Source organism: Rhinoderma darwinii, unplaced genomic scaffold (genome assembly GCF_050947455.1).
Source record: "Rhinoderma darwinii isolate aRhiDar2 unplaced genomic scaffold, aRhiDar2.hap1 Scaffold_2064, whole genome shotgun sequence".
NCBI lineage: Eukaryota > Metazoa > Chordata > Amphibia > Anura > Rhinodermatidae > Rhinoderma > Rhinoderma darwinii.
Window position 1 is genome coordinate 22,563 of NW_027462412.1, and position 19,842 is coordinate 42,404.

The 19,842-nt window shown below is 56.8% G+C and overlaps 1 protein-coding gene across 1 annotated transcript in view; it reads right to left on the reverse strand.

The window, feature by feature from the left end:
* Positions 1 to 18,827, reverse strand: part of LOC142701481 (polyhomeotic-like protein 2) — a 35,576-nt gene extending 16,749 nt beyond the window's left edge. Inside the window, exons 1-6 of the mRNA XM_075848143.1 lie at positions 18,644 to 18,827; positions 7,405 to 7,539; positions 7,258 to 7,323; positions 6,771 to 6,908; positions 4,602 to 4,691; positions 4,318 to 4,510 (exon numbers count right to left, since the gene is read on the reverse strand). Of these exons, the coding sequence (XP_075704258.1) occupies positions 4,318 to 4,510; positions 4,602 to 4,691; positions 6,771 to 6,908; positions 7,258 to 7,323; positions 7,405 to 7,539; positions 18,644 to 18,745 (724 nt within the window). The 5' untranslated portion in view covers positions 18,746 to 18,827. The remainder of the gene's footprint in view (positions 1 to 4,317; positions 4,511 to 4,601; positions 4,692 to 6,770; positions 6,909 to 7,257; positions 7,324 to 7,404; positions 7,540 to 18,643) is intronic.
* Between the last annotated feature and the right edge of the window lie 1,015 nt (positions 18,828 to 19,842).

The following is a 19,842-nucleotide window of genomic DNA, read 5'->3' on the forward strand; positions in this document are numbered from 1 at the left end:
ACTGTATATGGGGGTGCAGGGTCACTAGCAGGGTGACGGGTCGTGTAGTGTATATGGGGGTGCAGGGTCACTAGCAGCGTGACGGGTCGTGTACTGTATATGGGGGTACAGGGTCACTAGCAGGGTGACGGGTCGTGTAGTATATATGGGGGTACAGGGTCACTAGCAGCGTGACGGGTCGTGTGCTGTATATGGGGGTACAGGGTCACTAGCAGGGTGACGGGTCGTGTACTGTATATGGGGGTACAGGGTCACTAGCAGGGTGACGGGTCGTGTAGTGTATATGGGGGTACAGGGCCACTAGCAGGGTGACGGGTCGTGTGCTGTATATGGGGGTACAGGGTCACTAGCAGGGTGACGGGTCGTGTAGTGTATATGGGGGTACAGGGTCACTAGCAGCGTGACGGGTCGTGTAGTGTATATGGGGGTGCAGGGTCACTAGCAGGGTGACGGGTCGTGTACTGTATATGGGGGTGCAGGGTCACTAGCAGGGTGACGGGTCGTGTAGTGTATATGGGGGTACAGGGCCACTAGCAGGGTGACGGGTCGTGTGCTGTATATGGGGGTACAGGGTCACTAGCAGGGTGACGGGTCGTGTAGTGTATATGGGGGTACAGGGTCACTAGCAGCGTGACGGGTCGTGTACTGTATATGGGGGTGACGGGTCACTAGCAGCGTGACGGGTCGTGTACTGTATATGGGGGTACAGGGTCACTAGCAGCGTGACGGGTCGTGTATATGGGGGTACAGGGTCACTAGCAGGGTGACGGGTCGTGTAGTGTATATGGGGGTACAGGGTCACTAGCAGGGTGACGGGTCGTGTGCTGTATATGGGGGTGACGGGTCACTAGCAGGGTGACTGGTTGTGTAGTGTATATGGGGGTACAGGGTCACTAGCAGCGTGACGGGTCGTGTATATGGGGGTGCAGGGTCACTAGCAGGGTGACGGGTCGTGTAGTATATATGGGGGTACAGGGTCACTAGCAGCGTGACGGGTCGTGTAGTGTATATGGGGGTACAGGGTCACTAGCAGGGTGACGGGTCGTGTACTGTATATGGGGGTACAGGGTCACTAGCAGGGTGACGGGTCGTGTACTGTATATGGGGGTACAGGGTCACTAGCAGGGTGACGGGTCGTGTAGTGTATATGGGGGTGCAGGGTCACTAGCAGCGTGACGGGTCGTGTACTGTATATGGGGGTACAGGGTCACTAGCAGGGTGACGGGTCGTGTAGTGTATATGGGGGTACAGGGTCACTAGCAGGGTGACGGGTCGTGTACTGTATATGGGGGTACAGGGTCACTAGCAGGGTGACGGGTCGTGTAGTGTATATGGGGGTACAGGGCCACTAGCAGGGAGACGGGTCGTGTGCTGTATATGGGGGTACAGGGTCACTAGCAGGGTGACGGGTCGTGTAGTGTATATGGGGGTACAGGGTCACTAGCAGCGTGACGGGTCGTGTAGTGTATATGGGGGTGCAGGGTCACTAGCAGGGTGACGGGTCGTGTAGTGTATATGGGGGTACAGGGTCACTAGCAGGGTGACTGGTTGTGTAGTGTATATGGGGGTACAGGGTCACTAGCAGCGTGACGGGTCGTGTATATGGGGGTGCAGGGTCACTAGCAGGGTGACGGGTCGTGTAGTATATATGGGGGTACAGGGTCACTAGCAGCGTGACGGGTCGTGTAGTGTATATGGGGGTACAGGGTCACTAGCAGGGTGACGGGTCGTGTACTGTATATGGGGGTACAGGGTCACTAGCAGGGTGACGGGTCGTGTACTGTATATGGGGGTACAGGGTCACTAGCAGGGTGACGGGTCGTGTACTGTATATGGGGGTACAGGGCCACTAGCAGCGTGACGGGTCGTGTAGTGTATATGGGGGTACAGGGTCACTAGCAGGGTGACGGGTCGTGTAGTGTATATAGGGGTACAGGGTCACTAGCAGGGTGACGGGTCGTGTAGTATATATGGGGGTACAGGGTCACTAGCAGTGTGACGGGTCGTGTAATGTATATGGGGGTACAGGGTCACTAGCAGGGTGACGGGTTGTGTACTGTATATGGGGGTACAGGGTCACTAGCAGGGTGACAGGTCGTGTACTGTATATGGGGGTGCAGGGTCACTAGCAGCGTGACGGGTCGTGTAGTGTATATGGGGGTACAGGGTCACTAGCAGGGTGACGGGTCGTGTAGTGTATATGGGGGTACAGGGTCACTAGCAGGGTGACGGGTCGTGTAGTGTATATGGGGGTACAGGGTCACTAGCAGGGTGACGGGTCGTGTAGTGTATATGGGGGTACAGGGTCACTAGCAGCGTGACGGGTCGTGTAGTGTATATGGGGGTACAGGGTCACTAGCAGGGTGACGGGTCGTGTAGTGTATATGGGGGTACAGGGTCACTAGCAGGGTGACGGGTCGTGTAGTGTATATGGGGGTACAGGGTCACTAGCAGGGTGACGGGTCGTGTACTGTATATGGGGGTACAGGGTCACTAGCAGGGTGACGGGTCGTGTACTGTATATGGGGGTACAGGGTCACTAGCAGGGTGACGGGTCGTGTACTGTATATGGGGGTACAGGGTCACTAGCAGGGTGACGGGTCATGTAGTGTATATGGGGGTACAGGGTCACTAGCAGCGTGACGGGTCGTGTAGTATATATGGGGGTACAGGGTCACTAGCAGGGTGACGGGTCGTGTAGTGTATATGGGGGTACAGGGTCACTAGCAGGGTGACGGGTCGTGTACTGTATATGGGGGTGCAGGGTCACTAGCAGCGTGACGGGTCGTGTAGTGTATATGGGGGTACAGGGTCACTAGCAGCGTGACGGGTCGTGTAGTGTATATGGGGGTACAGGGTCACTAGCAGCGTGACGGGTCGTGTACTGTATATGGGGGTACAGGGTCACTAGCAGTGTGACGGGTCGTGTGCTGTATATGGGGGTGCAGGGCCACTAGCAGGGTGACGGGTCGTGTAGTGTATATGGGGGTACAGGGTCACTAGCAGCGTGACGGGTCGTGTAGTGTATATGGGGGTACAGGGTCACTAGCAGGGTGACGGGTCGTGTACTGTATATGGGGGTGCAGGGTCACTAGCAGCGTGACGGGTCGTGTGCTGTATATGGGGGTACAGGGTCACTAGCAGCGTGACGGGTCGTGTACTGTATATGGGGGTGCAGGGTCACTAGCAGCGTGACGGGTCGTGTGCTGTATATGGGGGTACAGGGTCACTAGCAGCGTGACGGGTCGTGTAGTGTATATGGGGGTACAGGGTCACTAGCAGGGTGACGGGTCGTGTAGTGTATATGGGGGTACAGGGTCACTAGCAGGGTGACGGGTCGTGTACTGTATATGGGGGTACAGGGTCACTAGCAGGGTGACGGGTCGTGTAGTGTATATGGGGGTACAGGGTCACTAGCAGGGTGACGGTTCGTGTACTGTATATGGGGGTACAGGGTCACTAGCAGGGTGACGGGTCGTGTAGTGTATATGGGGGTACAGGGCCACTAGCAGCGTGACGGGTCGTGTAGTGTATATGGGGGTACAGGGTCACTAGCAGTGTGACGGGTCGTGTAGTATATATGGGGGTACAGGGTCACTAGCAGGGTGACGGGTCGTGTAGTGTATATGGGGGTACAGGGTCACTAGCAGGGTGACGGGTCGTGTAGTGTATATGGGGGTGACGGGTCATTAGCAGCGTGACGGGTCGTGTAGTGTATATGGGGGTACAGGGTCACTAGCAGGGTGACGGGTCGTGTACTGTATATGGGGGTACAGGGTCACTAGCAGGGTGACGGGTCGTGTAGTGTATATGGGGGTACAGGGTCACTAGCAGGGTGACGGGTCGTGTACTGTATATGGGGGTACAGGGTCACTAGCAGGGTGACAGGTCGTGTGCTGTATATGGGGGTACAGGGTCACTAGCAGAGTGACGGGTCGTGTAGTGTATATGGGGGTACAGGGTCACTAGCAGGGTGACAGGTCGTGTGCTGTATATGGGGGTACAGGGTCACTAGCAGAGTGACGGGTCGTGTAGTGTATATGGGGGTACAGGGTCACTAGCAGGGTGACGGGTCGTGTGCTGTATATGGGGGTGCAGGGTCACTAGCAGGGTGACGGGTCGTGTAGTATATATGGGGGTACAGGGTCACTAGCAGGGTGACGGGTCGTGTAGTGTATATGGGGGTACAGGGTCACTAGCAGCGTGACGGGTCGTGTAGTGTATATGGGGGTACAGGGTCACTAGCAGCGTGACGGGTCGTGTAGTGTATATGGGGGTGACGGGTCGTGTACTGTATATGGGGGTGCAAAGCCTCACCTGGAGCAATGATGGGGTGCACGGTCACCGGGATCAGGGTTTTGCTTGCTGGTCCCTGGTATTCGGCTTTCCTGTGGTTTTCGGAGATTTCGCGGTTGGTCAGCGGATGGGGGTTGGCGGTGGCTGTGGCGGTTTTCAGACTGTGGAGCTGTGATTGGCCGATGCTTCCTCCTCGCACAGCGAGATTTTGTACCTGGAAAAAAAGATGGCAGGAGATTTCACGAGGATGAGCAGAGCGGGCCGGGTCTCCGGGAAGACACATCACACTCCACCTGCTCACTCACCTGAGTGCTGATAGTCGGCGACTGAGTGGTGGCTCCAGGACTGACCTCCGGGGGGACGCTGCTCACAGTGGAGGTCGGGGTAAAGATCAGCTGAAAGGAAGAACATGGCGACAGGTCAACCACCGTGTAATGTCCGTGATGTCGTCTCCATAGAGATAAGATGGCGGCAGGTCTGGAGCTCCTCCGCGCCGGAGATCCGTATCGTTGGTTCTGTCATTATTCCCCGAATGAAAAGCCACGTTTTATTACCACGATTCACCCTCCCCCACCCTCTCGTGTCACCTGATAAGGGGGTGGGCAGGAGGTGGCACTCAGACCCCTGTAGTAAGCGGTGGTCACAGATCACAGCCGCGACGTATGTATGACCCCTGACCTTACTGACATGTGACAGCGCTCGCTAATCTCCTCTGTACGTTACAGCCAGAAGAGGGGGCCGTGGACGCACAGGTCGGGGCTCTGGGCCGCGGACGCACAGGTCGGGGCTCTGGGCCGCGGACGCACAGGTCGGGGCTCTGGGCCGCGGACGCACAGGTCGGGGCTCTGGGCCGCGGACGCACAGGTCGGGGCTCTGGGCCGCGGACGCACAGGTCGGGGCTCTGGGCCGCGGACGCACAGGTCGGGGCTCTGGGCCGCGGACGCACAGGTCGGGGCTATGGGCCGCGGACGCACAGGTCGGGGCTCTGGGCCGCGGACGCACAGGTCGGGGCTCTGGGCCGCGGGCGCACAGGTCGGGGCTCTGGGCCGCGGGCGCACAGGTCGGGGCTCTGGGCCGCGGGCGCACAGGTCGGGGCTCGTGGTCGCACAGGTCGGGGCCGCACAGGTCGGAGGTCGGGGCCGCACAGGTCGGGGCCGCACAGGTCGGGGCTCGGGGCCGCACAGGTCGGGGCTCGGGGCCGCACAGGTCGGGGCTCGGGGCCGCGGACGCACAGGTCGCGGCTCTGGGCCGCGGACGCACAGGTCGGGGCTCTGGGCCGCGGACGCACAGGTCGGGGCTCTGGGCCGCGGACGCACAGGTCGGGGCTCTGGGCCGCGGACGCACAGGTCGGGGCTCGGGACCGTACAGGTCGGGGCTCTGGGCCGCGGACGCACAGGTCGGGGCTTTGGGCCGCGGACGCACAGGTCGGGGCTCTGGGCCGCGGACGCACAGGTCGGGGCTCTGGGCCGCGGACGCACAGGTCGGGGCTCTGGGCCGCGGACGCACAGGTCGGGGCTCTGGGCCGCGGACGCACAGGTCGGGGCTCTGGGCCGCGGACGCACAGGTCGGGGCTCTGGGCCGCGGGCGCACAGGTCGGGGCTCTGGGCCGCGGGCGCACAGGTCGGGGCTCTGGGCCGCGGGCGCACAGGTCGGGGCTCGTGGTCGCACAGGTCGGGGCTCGGGGCCGCACAGGTCGGAGGTCGGGGGCCGCACAGGTCGGGGCCGCACAGGTCGGGGCTCGGGGCCGCACAGGTCGGGGCTCGGGCCGCACAGGTCGGGGCTCTGGGCCGCGGACGCACAGGTCGCGGCTCTGGGCCGCGGACGCACAGGTCGGGGCTCTGGGCCGCGGACGCACAGGTCGGGGCTCTGGGCCGCGGACGCACAGGTCGGGGCTCTGGGCCGCGGACGCACAGGTCGGGGCTCGGGACCGTACAGGTCGGGGCTCTGGGCCGCGGACGCACAGGTCGGGGCTTTGGGCCGCGGACGCACAGGTCGGGGCTCTGGGCCGCGGACGCACAGGTCGGGGCTCTGGGCCGCGGACGCACAGGTCGGGGCTCTGGGCCGCACAGGTCGGGGCTCTGGGCCGCACAGGTCGGGGCTCTGGGCCGCACTGGTCGGGGCTCTGGGCCGCACAGGTCGGGGCTCTGGGCCGCACAGGTCGGGGCTCTGGGCCGCGGACGCACAGGTCGGGGCTCTGGGCCGCGGACGCACAGGTCGGGGCTCTGGGCCGCGGACGCACAGGTCGGGGCTCTGGGCCGCGGACGCACAGGTCGGGGATCGGGACCACACAGGTCGGGGCTCTGGGCCGCGGACGCACAGGTCGGGGCTCTGGGCCGCGGACGCACAGGTCGGGGCTCTGGGCCGCGGACGCACAGGTCGGGGCTCTGGGCCGCGGACGCACAGGTCGGGGCTCTGGGCCGCGGACGCACAGGTCGGGGCTCTACTCCACCCCCCAGGACTGCAGAGCGACCCACCATCTGTGCCCGCAGATACATCTGTGCCTGGTTGGTGCTCAGGGCTGGAGACGCAGCATTTCCCAAGAGCACGGCCTGCGGAGCGACAGCTGAAGATGTGGAGGACGGCGCGCTGATCGTCTGTGGACGCTGGACCATCTGGGGGGGAAAGGAAGAAGCCGCTCTATACAGTACCCCAACATAGTGCACCCCGATACATGCAGGCAGCCCACCCCAACACATGCAGCCCAACCCCCCCATAGTGTACCCCGTTACATGCAGCCCACCCCAACATAGTGTACCCCGATACATGCAGCCCAACATAGTGTACCCCGATACATGCAGCCTAACCCCCAACATAGTGTACCCCGATACATACAGCCCAACATAGTGTACCCCAATACATGCAGCCCAACCCCCCACAGTGTACCCCGATACATGCAACCCATCCTCCTCTCCGCAGTCGGGCACATCAGGAGGGTGACTGGGACACACCTGGGAGACTCACCGTCGGGGACGGGCTCTGCTGCGAGGCGACGCTGCCGGGGGGCGCTCTGCTGGCTGCCAGGTTGGCCTAAAAATACAACGGAGATTAGTTATATGTGGACTCATGAGGGAGACTCCCCCCAACATCTCCGGAGGATGAGGCTCCCACCTGCTGGGCTGCGGTCAGGCTCTGCTGTTGTAGCGCTGCGGTTTGGAGCATTAGGTGCTGCTGCTGAGCCGCGTACATCTGCTGCAGGTACTGGGCGGCGGTGCTGGGCTGACGGCTCAGAGCCTGCTGGATCACCTGATCGGGTCAGAACCAGAGATACAGAGGAGGACATGAGAGCTTATTATATACAGCAGTGACATCACAGCCCCTCCCCCATTATATACAGCAGTGACATCACAGCCCCTCCCCCATTATATACAGCAGTGACATCACAGCCCCTCCCCCATTATATACAGTAGTGACATCACAGCCCCTCCCCCATCAGATATACTACACACCTTATTATATACAGCAGTGACATCACAGCCCCTCCCCCATCAGATATACTACACACCTTATTATATACAGCAGTGACATCACAGCCCCTCCCCCATCAGATATACTACACACCTTATTATATACAGCAGCTGAGGACAGGCCGGTGCCCAGTCTTATAATCACTGTATAATGGAAGGTGTGAGACTTTACTGACTGTGTGCCCCCCCCCCCGACATTACATGGGGCCTGTGAGGTGAGGCCACTAAAGTGTCTGAATCCTGGCCCATCACCCAGCCACGCCCATATCACCCAGCCACGCCCATATCACCCATCCACGCCCATATCACCCAGCCACGCCCATATCACCCAGCCACGCCCATATCACCCAGCCACGCCCCATCACCCAGCCACGCCCCATCACCCAGCCACACCCAGCCACACCCAGCCACGCCCATATCACCCAGCCACGCCCATATCACCCAGCCACGCCCATATCACCCATCCACGCCCATATCACCCAGCCACGCCCATATCACCCATCCACGCCCATATCACCAGCCACGCCCATATCACCCAGCCACGCCCATATCACCCAGCCACGCCCATATCACCCAGCCACGCCCCATCACCCAGCCACACCCATATCACCCAGCCTCGCCCATATCACCCATCCACGCCCCCATCACCCAGCCACGCCCCCATCACCCAGCCACGCCCCCATCACCCAGCCACGCCCATATCACCCATCCACGCCCATATCACCCATCCACGCCCATATCACCCAGCCACGCCCCATCACCCAGCCACGCCCCCATCACCCAGCCACGCCCATATCACCCAGCCACGCCCCATCACCCAGCCACGCCCATATCACCCAGCCACGCCCACTTGAACACACTGCTACGCGGGGCACACATGGTTAATCCGGACGTCGCGCAGCAGATTAGGCGCCATCGTGGAGGTAATTGATAAACTTCCATTAGAAATACACTGGGGACATAGAAACCGCCCCAAATGTATTACGGACGCCCGCTGTATGATAAATGTGAGCCCGTGTGTTTCATCTCCTCACCATTTGGAGGATCTCTGCTTGCGGTCAGTGAATGGGATCATTCCATCACCCAATAGTTGTATATATTGGCCTGAATGTCCCGGTGTTTATCAGGTCAGCAGGTCGGGCCTTGTGATGTTGGGGGGGGGGGGGGGGAGTTCGTCAGCAGGTCGGGCCTTGTGATGTTGGGGGGGGGGGGGGGGGGGAGTTCGTCAGCAGGTCGGGCCTTGTGATGTTGGGGGGGGGGGGGGGGAGTTCGTCAGCAGGTCGGGCCTTGTGATGTTGGGGGGGGGGGGGAGTTCGTCAGCAGGTCGGGCTTTGTGATGTTGGGGGGGGGGGGGGGGGGAGTTCGTCAGCAGGTCGGGCTTTGTGATGTTGGGGGGGGGGGGGGGGGAGTTCGTCAGCAGGTCGGGCCTTGTGATGTTGGGGGGGGGGCCTCCTCCGGTCAGCGGTGCCGGTCCCTCACCCGTATACTATATAATACATACAAGGATTACCTGTATAGAGCCCATCCCCCAGCCAGGCACACAAGCAGTTGGGGGAACACAATCTTCAGGGAGTAGAAAAAGGTCAGAGGTTAAGAGGGGTGAGGAGGTCAACTTATCAGGAAGGTCTCGTATAGAGGGGGAGGGGTGGATCCATCACTGTCGCCCCATTCTCCATCATTCCACAGCAATTCATGGCAGTCACCTGACGGCGCGGGCAGCTACTCAGCAGTCACCTGACGGCGCGGGCAGCTACTCGGCAGTCACCGGACGGCGCGGGCAGCTACTCGGCAGTCACCGGACGGCGCGGGCAGCAACTCGGCAGACACCGGACGGCACGGGCAGCTACTCGGCAGTCACCGGACGGCGCGGGCAGCTACACGGCAGTCACCTGACGGCGCGGGCAGCGACTCAGCAGTCACCTGACGGCGCGGGCAGCGACTCAGAAGTCACCTGACGGCGCGGGCAGCGACTCAGAAGTCACCTGACGGCGCGGGCAGCGACTCGGCAGTCACCTGATGGCGTGGGCAGCTACTCGGCAGTCACCGGACGGCACGGGCAGCTACTCGGCAGTCACCGGACGGCACGGGCAGCTACTCGGCAGTCACCGGACGGCACGGGCAGCTACTCGGCAGTCACCTGACGGCGCGGGCAGCAACTCGGCAGTCACCGGACGGCACGGGCAGCTACTCGGCAGTCACCGGACGGCGCGGGCAGCTACACGGCAGTCACCTGACGGCGCGGGCAGCTACTCAGCAGTCACCTGACGGCGTGGGCAGCTACTCAGCAGTCACCTGATGGCGTGGGCAGCTACTCGGCAGTCACCGGACGGCGCGGGCAGCTACTCGGTAGTCACCGGACGGCGCGGGCAGCTACTCGGCAGTCACCTGACGGGCCGGTCCAGAGGATAAGGGGTAAAAAGGACGGAATATCCAAGGGCGCCGCTGTGTTTGAAAAGAGCTTTTTATTGTACATAAAACAACAGCACTGAATGGGTTTCTCGGCCGTCCCGGCCCCTTCGTCAGGTCCAGTAAATGAGACCGAGATGATCTCCGCAGGTCCCGAGCCAATGTCTCAGGTCAGTAGTCACAATGACCGCCGGGTTATAGGTCACAATGACCGCCGGGTTATAGGTCGCAATGACCGCCGGGTTATAGGTCGCAATGACCGCCGGGTTATAGGTCGCAATGACCGCCGGGTTATAGGTCGCAATGACCGCTGGGTTATAGGTCGCAATGACCGCCGGGTTGTAGGTCGCAATGACCGCCGGGTTATAGGTCGCAATGACCGCCGGGTTGTAGGTCGCAATGACCGCCGGGTTATAGGTCGCAATGACCGCCGGGTTATAGGTCGCAATGACCGCTGGGTTATAGGTCGCAATGACCGCCGGGTTGTAGGTCGCAATGACCGCCGGGTTATAGGTCGCAATGACCGCCGGGTTGTAGGTCGCAATGACCGCCGGGTTATAGGTCGCAATGACCGCCGGGTTATAGGTCGCAATGACCGCCGGGTTATAGGTCGCAATGACCGCCGGGTTATAGGTCGCAATGACCGCTGGGTTATAGGTCGCAATGACCGCCGGGTTGTAGGTCGCAATGACCGCCGGGTTATAGGTCGCAATGACCGCCGGGTTATAGGTCGCAATGACCGCCGGGTTATAGGTCGCAATGAAAGGGCCGGTCACGGAGGAAATATTTGGAGCGTCAAACACTTAAAAACACATTATCTTTACAATAATATAAAAGACCATCAAAAAGATGAGACGTGGACGAAGAATATCTCTCTATCTATCTATGATGGAGGAGGAGGGGGGAGGAGGAGGAGATGGAGGAGGAGATGGAGGAGGAGGGGGGAGGAGGAGGGAGGGGAGGAGGGAGGAGGGAGGAGGGAGGAGGGAGGAGGGAGGAGGGAGGAGGGAGAAGGGAGGAGGGAGAAGGGAGGAGGGAGGAGGGAGGAGGGAGGAGGGAGGAGGGAGAAGGGAGGAGGGAGAAGGGAGGAGGGAGAAGGGAGGAGGGAGAAGGGAGGAGGGAGGAGGGAGAAGGGAGAAGGGAGGAGGGAGGAGGGAGGAGGGAGAAGGGAGAAGGGAGAAGGGAGAAGGGAGGAGGGAGGAGGGAGGAGGGAGAAGGGAGAAGGGGAAGAAGACCAGGCTAGAGAGGCTGCGCGCACCGGACGCCCGCTGAGTGTGAGTGTCCGCACAGCGATCCTCCTACAAGTGTACACTCACACAATGCTGTTTATTATTTTACTATTCGGACTTCTTTATAGGGTCAGGCGATCTCATTTATTTAGTTAAGACCCAACGGTTTCAATGTTAAAGGCAACAAATGGCGCGGTTTCAGCTCACGCCCGGAGTGGCCCTTTATCACAGATAAATGTATGTGCCGGGGCTCGGATATCTGGAATAGTTCTAGCCCTTTTGAATGTGATTGTTGGTTTTGAAGGTAACATTTTTGCAGCAGGCGCCGCTGTTCTCTAAGTGTCTCCTATCTCTTTATAAGATGTATTTATTATACGGGGTGATAAAGTGGAATGTTTTTGTCGTGTTCGCACGCTCGAGATTCTTTCCTAGTTTTCGGATCGCTAATATCGTGTTGTGTTAGACAATCCTCTTGGGACGATGTGATAGACTTTATAGGGTCAGATAAGGGGGTGTTTGGGTCGCCTTTGTCTTATAAACGTTTCTACAATATTTGACTGTTTTTTCTGATTCTCTTGTATTGACTAGAAGGGATATTTTTCAGCCATTTTGGATGGTGACCGCTATTAATGTAAGTCGTTATTGGCGTCTACTTTTTTTAAATGAGTGCGTGTCCTAAAACGATCTCCTGATGAGACGATTGTCAGATCGAGGTAATCAATTTGTCTTGTATATTGAATGTGAAATTCATCCCCCAAAGGTTCTCATTAAGTGAGTGGCGCTCGTCACGTTGCCATCCCATACAAAAGACCGGTCGTCTCTATATCTTTTATAACAGAATGGGCTTCACGGCCCAAGGATGTTTCCATATAAATTCTTCCTCAAAAGCCCCCATGAAAATATTGGGGTAGTGAGGAGCCACCGTAGTCCCCATCGCAGTGCCCTTTACTTGATGGTATATTTTCTGGTCAAAAGAAAAAAAACATTGTTCTTGAGAATAAATTCCACGCGGTCACAATAAAATGTCATTTGTAAAGGTCGATCTCGATTTCCAGAATATTTCTGCGGTTTTTCAGACCCAGAGCGCTCAATGTTGCTGTATAATGAAATGCACTTACATCTAAAGTCATCAGAAGTGGATTATTTTTTTGAAGAAATTAAACGAAGGTCACTAATAAGTTGGGTCGAATCTTTGAGAAAACGAGGTCGCGTTACCACATATGTTTGGATTACTAGATCCTAATAATGGGACAGATTACAAGTGGGTGACTATCCCGGAGATGATGGGTGACTATCCCGGAGATGATGGGTGACTATCCCGGAGATGATGGGTGACTATCCCGGAGATGATGGGTGACTATCCCGGAGATGATGGGTGACTATCCCGGAGATGATGGGTGACTATCCCGGAGATGATGGGTGACTATCCCGGAGATGATGGGTGACTATCCCGGAGATGATGGGTGACTATCCCGGAGATGATGGGTGACTATCCCGGAGATGATGGGTGACTATCCCGGAGATGATGGGTGACTATCCCGGAGATGATGGGTGACTATCCCGGAGATGATGGGTGACTATCCCGGAGATGATGGGTGACTATCCCGGAGATGATGGGTGACTATCCCGGAGATGATGGGTGACTATCCCGGAGATGATGGGTGACTATCCCAGAGATGATGGGTGACTATCCCAGAGATGATGGGTGACTATCCCAGAGATGATGGGTGACTATCCCGGAGATGATGGGTGACTATCCCGGAGATGATGGGTGACTATCCCGGAGATGATGGGTGACTATCCCGGAGATGATGGGTGACTATCCCGGAGATGATGGGTGACTATCCCAGAGATGATGGGTGACTATCCCGGAGGATTTTTGGAGTCTTAAGTGGTAAATTAATATTCTTAGGTGTGAGAATTTCTTTCATTTTTATTTAAGATTTGGTCTATGAAAGCCTCATCCATCAATCACGTTAAACACTCGTTAATCTCTTCACTTGGATTCTGGTCCAGACGAATATAGTCATTTGTATCCGACAGAATTTTCAGTGCTTCATTAGAATAGTCTCCAGAATGGCTGCACCTCCGCCCGTGTCAGCAGGTCTTATAACGATCGATCTTTTAGGGCACGTTTTTCACGAATAGACAGATTATTTTTATGCGGAAAATTGTGGGACCGGAGATTTACCAGATCTCTGCCTACTGGATGATGGAGAGGATTCATAAAACTGCCCTGATGGGCTAAAGGATGACATTTGGATGGGGCTCTCAGGTTTGTAGGGGCCGGTATTTCATTCTGCGGATCAGTGTTTGGATGGGGCTCTTAGGTTTGTAGGGGCCGGTATTTCATTCTGCGGGTCGGTGTTTGGATGGGGCTCTTAGGTTTGTAGGGGCCGGTATTTCATTCTGCGGGTCAGTATTTGGATGGGTTTGTAGGGGCCGGTATTTCATTGTGCGGGTCAGTGTTTGGATGGGGCTCTTAGGTTTGTAGGGGCCGGTATTTCATTCTGCGGATCAGTGTTTGGATGGGGCTCTTAGGTTTGTAGGGGCCGGTATTTCATTCTGCGGGTCGGTGTTTGGATGGGGCTCTTAGGTTTGTAGGGGCCGGTATTTCATTCTGCGGGTCAGTATTTGGATGGGTTTGTAGGGGCCGGTATTTCATTCTGCGGGTAGGTGTTTGGATGGGGCTCTTAGGTTTGTAGGGGCCGGTATTTCATTCTGCGGGTCAGTGTTTGGATGGGGCTCTTAGGTTTGTAGGGGCCGGTATTTCATTCTGCGGGTCAGTGTTTGAATGGGGCTCTTAGGTTTGTAGGGGCCGGTATTTCATTCTGCGGGTCAGTGTTTGGATGGGGCTCTTAGGTTTGTAGGGGCCGGTATTTCATTCTGCGGGTCGGTGTTTGGATGGGGCTCTTAGGTTTGTAGGGGCCGGTATTTCATTCTGCAGGTCGGTGTTTGGATGGGGCTCTTAGGTTTGTAGGGGCCGGTATTTCATTCTGCGGGTCAGTATTTGGATGGGGCTCTCAGGTTTGTAGGGGCCGGTATTTCATTCTGCGGGTCAGTGTTTGGATGGGGCTCTTAGGTTTGTAGGGGCCGGTATTTCATTCTGCGGGTCGGTGTTTGGATGGGGCTCTTAGGTTTGTAGGGGCCGGTATTTCATTCTGCGGGTCAGTATTTGGATGGGTTTGTAGGTTTGTAGGGGCCGGTATTTCATTGTGCGGGTCAGTGTTTAGATGGGGCTCTTAGGTTTGTAGGGGCCGGTATTTCATTCTGCGGGTCGGTGTTTGGATGGGGCTCTTAGGTTTGTAGGGGCCGGTATTTCATTCTGCGGGTCAGTGTTTGGATGGGGCTCTTAGGTTTGTAGGGGCCGGTATTTCATTCTGCGGGTCGGTGTTTGGATGGGGCTCTTAGGTTTGTAGGGGCCGGTATTTCATTCTGCGGGTCAGTATTTGGATGGGTTTGTAGGTTTGTAGGGGCCGGTATTTCATTGTGCGGGTCAGTGTTTAGATGGGGCTCTTAGGTTTGTAGGGGCCGGTATTTCATTCTGCGGGTCGGTGTTTGGATGGGGCTCTTAGGTTTGTAGGGGCCGGTATTTCATTCTGCGGGTCAGTGTTTGGATGGGGCTCTTAGGTTTGTAGGGGCCGGTATTTCATTGTGCGGGTCAGTGTTTAGATGGGGCTCTTAGGTTTGTAGGGGCCGGTATTTCATTCTGCGGGTCAGTGTTTGGATGGGGCTCTTAGGTTTGTAGGGGCCGGTATTTCATTCTGCGGGTCGGTGTTTGGATGGGGCTCTTAGGTTTGTAGGGGCCGGTATTTCATTCTGCGGGTCAGTGTTTGGATGGGGCTCTTAGGTTTGTAGGGGCCGGTATTTCATTCTGCGGGTCAGTGTTTGGATGGGGCTCTTAGGTTTGTAGGGGCCGGTATTTCATTCTGCGGGTCGGTGTTTGGATGGGGCTCTTAGGTTTGTAGGGGCCGGTATTTCATTCTGCAGGTCAGTGTTTGGATGGGGCTCTTAGGTTTGTAGGGGCCGGTATTTCATTCTGCGGGTCAGTATTTGGATGGGGCTCTCAGGTTTGTAGGGGCCGGTATTTCATTCTGCGGGTCAGTGTTTGGATGGGGCTCTTAGGTTTGTAGGGGCCGGTATTTCATTCTGCGGGTCGGTGTTTGGATGGGGCTCTTAGGTTTGTAGGGGCCGGTATTTCATTCTGCGGGTCAGTATTTGGATGGGTTTGTAGGTTTGTAGGGGCCGGTATTTCATTGTGCGGGTCCGTGTTTAGATGGGGCTCTTAGGTTTGTAGGGGCCGGTATTTCATTCTGCGGGTCGGTGTTTGGATGGGGCTCTTAGGTTTGTAGGGGCCGGTATTTCATTCTGCGGGTCAGTGTTTGGATGGGGCTCTTAGGTTTGTAGGGGCCGGTATTTCATTCTGCGGATCAGTGTTTGGATGGGGCTCTTAGGTTTGTAGGGGCCGGTATTTCATTCTGCGGGTCGGTGTTTGGATGGGGCTCTTAGGTTTGTAGGGGCCGGTATTTCATTGTGCGGGTCAGTGTTTAGATGGGGCTCTTAGGTTTGTAGGGGCCGGTATTTCATTCTGCGGGTCGGTGTTTGGATGGGGCTCTTAGGTTTGTAGGGGCCGGTATTTCATTCTGCGGGTCGGTGTTTGGATGGGGCTCTTAGGTTTGTAGGGGCCGGTATTTCATTCTGCGGGTCGGTGTTTGGATGGGGCTCTTAGGTTTGTAGGGGCCGGTATTTCATTCTGCAGGTCAGTGTTTGGATGGGGCTCTTAGGTTTGTAGGGGCCGGTATTTCATTCTGCGGGTCAGTATTTGGATGGGGCTCTCAGGTTTGTAGGGGCCGGTATTTCATTCTGCGGGTCAGTGTTTGGATGGGGCTCTTAGGTTTGTAGGGGCCGGTATTTCATTCTGCGGGTCGGTGTTTGGATGGGGCTCTTAGGTTTGTAGGGGCCGGTATTTCATTCTGCGGGTCAGTATTTGGATGGGTTTGTAGGTTTGTAGGGGCCGGTATTTCATTGTGCGGGTCAGTGTTTAGATGGGGCTCTTAGGTTTGTAGGGGCCGGTATTTCATTCTGCGGGTCGGTGTTTGGATGGGGCTCTTAGGTTTGTAGGGGCCGGTATTTCATTCTGCGGGTCAGTGTTTGGATGGGGCTCTTAGGTTTGTAGGGGCCGGTATTTCATTCTGCGGGTCAGTGTTTGGATGGGGCTCTTAGGTTTGTAGGGGCCGGTATTTCATTCTGCGGGTCGGTGTTTGGATGGGGCTCTTAGGTTTGTAGGGGCCGGTATTTCATTCTGCGGGTCAGTATTTGGATGGGTTTGTAGGTTTGTAGGGGCCGGTATTTCATTGTGCGGGTCAGTGTTTAGATGGGGCTCTTAGGTTTGTAGGGGCCGGTATTTCATTCTGCGGGTCGGTGTTTGGATGGGGCTCTTAGGTTTGTAGGGGCCGGTATTTCATTCTGCGGGTCAGTATTTGGATGGGTTTGTAGGTTTGTAGGGGCCGGTATTTCATTGTGCGGGTCAGTGTTTAGATGGGGCTCTTAGGTTTGTAGGGGCCGGTATTTCATTCTGCGGGTCGGTGTTTGGATGGGGCTCTTAGGTTTGTAGGGGCCGGTATTTCATTCTGCGGGTCAGTGTTTGGATGGGGCTCTTAGGTTTGTAGGGGCCGGTATTTCATTGTGCGGGTCAGTGTTTAGATGGGGCTCTTAGGTTTGTAGGGGCCGGTATTTCATTCTGCGGGTCAGTGTTTGGATGGGGCTCTTAGGTTTGTAGGGGCCGGTATTTCATTCTGCGGGTCAGTGTTTGGATGGGGCTCTTAGGTTTGTAGGGGCCGGTATTTCATTCTGCGGGTCAGTGTTTGGATGGGGCTCTTAGGTTTGTAGGGGCCGGTATTTCATTCTGCGGATCAGTGTTTGGATGGGGCTCTTAGGTTTGTAGGGGCCGGTATTTCATTCTGCGGGTCGGTGTTTGGATGGGGCTCTTAGGTTTGTAGGGGCCGGTATTTCATTCTGCGGGTCGGTGTTTGGATGGGGCTCTTAGGTTTGTAGGGGCCGGTATTTCATTCTGCGGGTCAGTGTTTGGATGGGGCTCTTAGGTTTGTATGGGCGGTATTTCATTCCGCGGGTCGGTGTTTGGATGGGGCTCTTAGGTTTGTAGGGGCCGGTATTTCATTCTGCGGGTCAGTGTTTGGATGGGGCTCTTAGGTTTGTAGGGGCCGGTATTTCATTCTGCGGATCAGTGTTTGGATGGGGCTCTTAGGTTTGTAGGGGCCGGTATTTCATTCTGCGGGTCAGTGTTTGGATGGGGCTCTTAGGTTTGTAGGGGCCGGTATTTCATTCTGCGGGTCGGTGTTTGGATGGGGCTCTTAGGTTTGTAGGGGCCGGTATTTCATTCTGCGGGTCAGTGTTTGGATGGGGCTCTTAGGTTTGTATGGGCGGTATTTCATTCCGCGGGTCGGTGTTTGGATCCACACGGGTTTTCTTCATCCGACTTCTAGGATATTCATTGGAAACGCCTTTGAAGTTTTCCAGTAAAACGATGTCGATCAATAAATAGATTAACCCTTCCATTCCAGAAGTCGGACAAAAAGAAAAAACCTTTTTCAAGAAGGGAAATTTCAGATTTATTCAAAGTATAATCGGAAAGATTAAAAATGGATTTCGAGGGTGTAAAGCAAAGAGGGGAGACCTACATGGATGACGATCAGCTCGGCACAACGACCACCTCCTTCTTCCCTCAATTCCTACAGGTTCATGCACGAAGCGCTCTTTGTTTTTCTCTTTTTTTATAGCGTGACCTGACGGCGCGGGCAGCGACTCGGCAGTCACCAGACGGCGCGGGCAGCTACTCGGCAGTCACCAGACGGCGCGGGCAGCGACTCGGCAGTCACCAGACGGCGCGGGCAGCGACTCGGCAGTCACCAGACGGCGCGGGCAGCGACTCGGCAGTCACCAGACGGCGCGGGCAGCGACTCGGCAGTCACCAGACGGCGCGCGCAGCTACTCGGCAGTCACCAGACGGCGCGGGCAGCGACTCGGCAGTCACCAGACGGTGCGGGCAGCGACTCGGCAGTCACCAGACGGCGCGGGCAGCGACTCGGCAGTCACCAGACGGCGCGGGCAGGTCCCGGGTGTGACTGCTGCTCTTATATAGATACTGATCCCGTGTATCCCCCCAATAGGCGGAGGCTTCTGGAGGACACTGAGGGTCTCTCTGCTGGGCTCTGTCTGTCTCTTTGGTACCTGAACAGTCTGTCGGTCCGGGATCCCACTGTACAGCGATCCCTGGGGGTTCCCCGGGCGGCTGCTGCTGGATGCGGGGGAATTCGGGGTCTCATTCTCCATCCTCGTGTAAGAGTAAAAAACAGGAACTTCAACGATGTCAACTGCGGAAACACAATCAGTACAGGAGATGGGCGAGATGGAGGACCCCAAGGATCAGTGCACCCCACAACCGACCCGCGAGAGAGAGAGAGAGAGAGAGAGCGAGCATCACCGGCCCGCGAGAGAGAGAGTCACCGACCGCGAGATAGAGAGCGTCACCGACCGCGAGAGAGAGAGACAGTCACCGGCCCGCGAGAGAGAGAGTCACCGACCGCGAGATAGAGAGCGTCACCGGCCCGCGAGATAGAGAGCGTCACCGACCGCGAGAGAGACAGTCACCGGCCCGCGAGAGAGAGAGACAGTCACCGGCCCGCGAGAGAGAGATCGTCACCGGCCCGCGAGAGAGAGATCGTCAGTGTAAGCTCTTATGGTCAGCAGTGTCTCTCCTGTAGAGTGTAAGCTCTTATGGTCAGCAGTGTCTCTCCTGTAGAGTGTAAGCTCTTATGGTCAGCAGTGTCTCTCCTGTAGAGTGTAAGCTCTTATGATCAGCAGTGTCCTCTCTCCTGTAGAGTGTAAGCTCTTATGATCAGCAGGGTCCTCTCTCCTGTAGAGTGTAAGCTCTTATGGTCAGCAGTGTCCTCTCTCCTGTAGAGTGTAAGCTCTTATGGTCAGCAGTGTCTCTCCTGTAGAGTGTAAGCTCTTATGGTCAGCAGTGTCCTCTCTCCTGTAGAGTGTAAACTCTTATGGTCAGCAGTGTCCTCTCTCCTGTAGAGTGTAAGCTCTTATGGTCAGCAGTGTCCTCTCTCCTGTAGAGTGTAAGCTCTTATGGTCAGCAGTGTCTCTCCTGTAGAGTGTAAGCTCTTATGGTCAGCAGTGTCTCTCCTGTAGAGTGTAAGCTCTTATGGTCAGCAGTGTCCTCTCTCCTGTAGAGTGTAAGCTCTTATGGTCAGCAGTGTCTTTCCTGTAGAGTGTAAGCTCTTATGGTCAGCAGTGTCTCTCCTGTAGAGTGTAAGCTCTTATGGTCAGCAGTGTCTCTCCTGTAGAGTGTAAGCTCTTATGATCAGCAGTGTCTCTCCTGTAGAGTGTAAGCTCTTATGGTCAGCAGTGTCTCTCCTGTA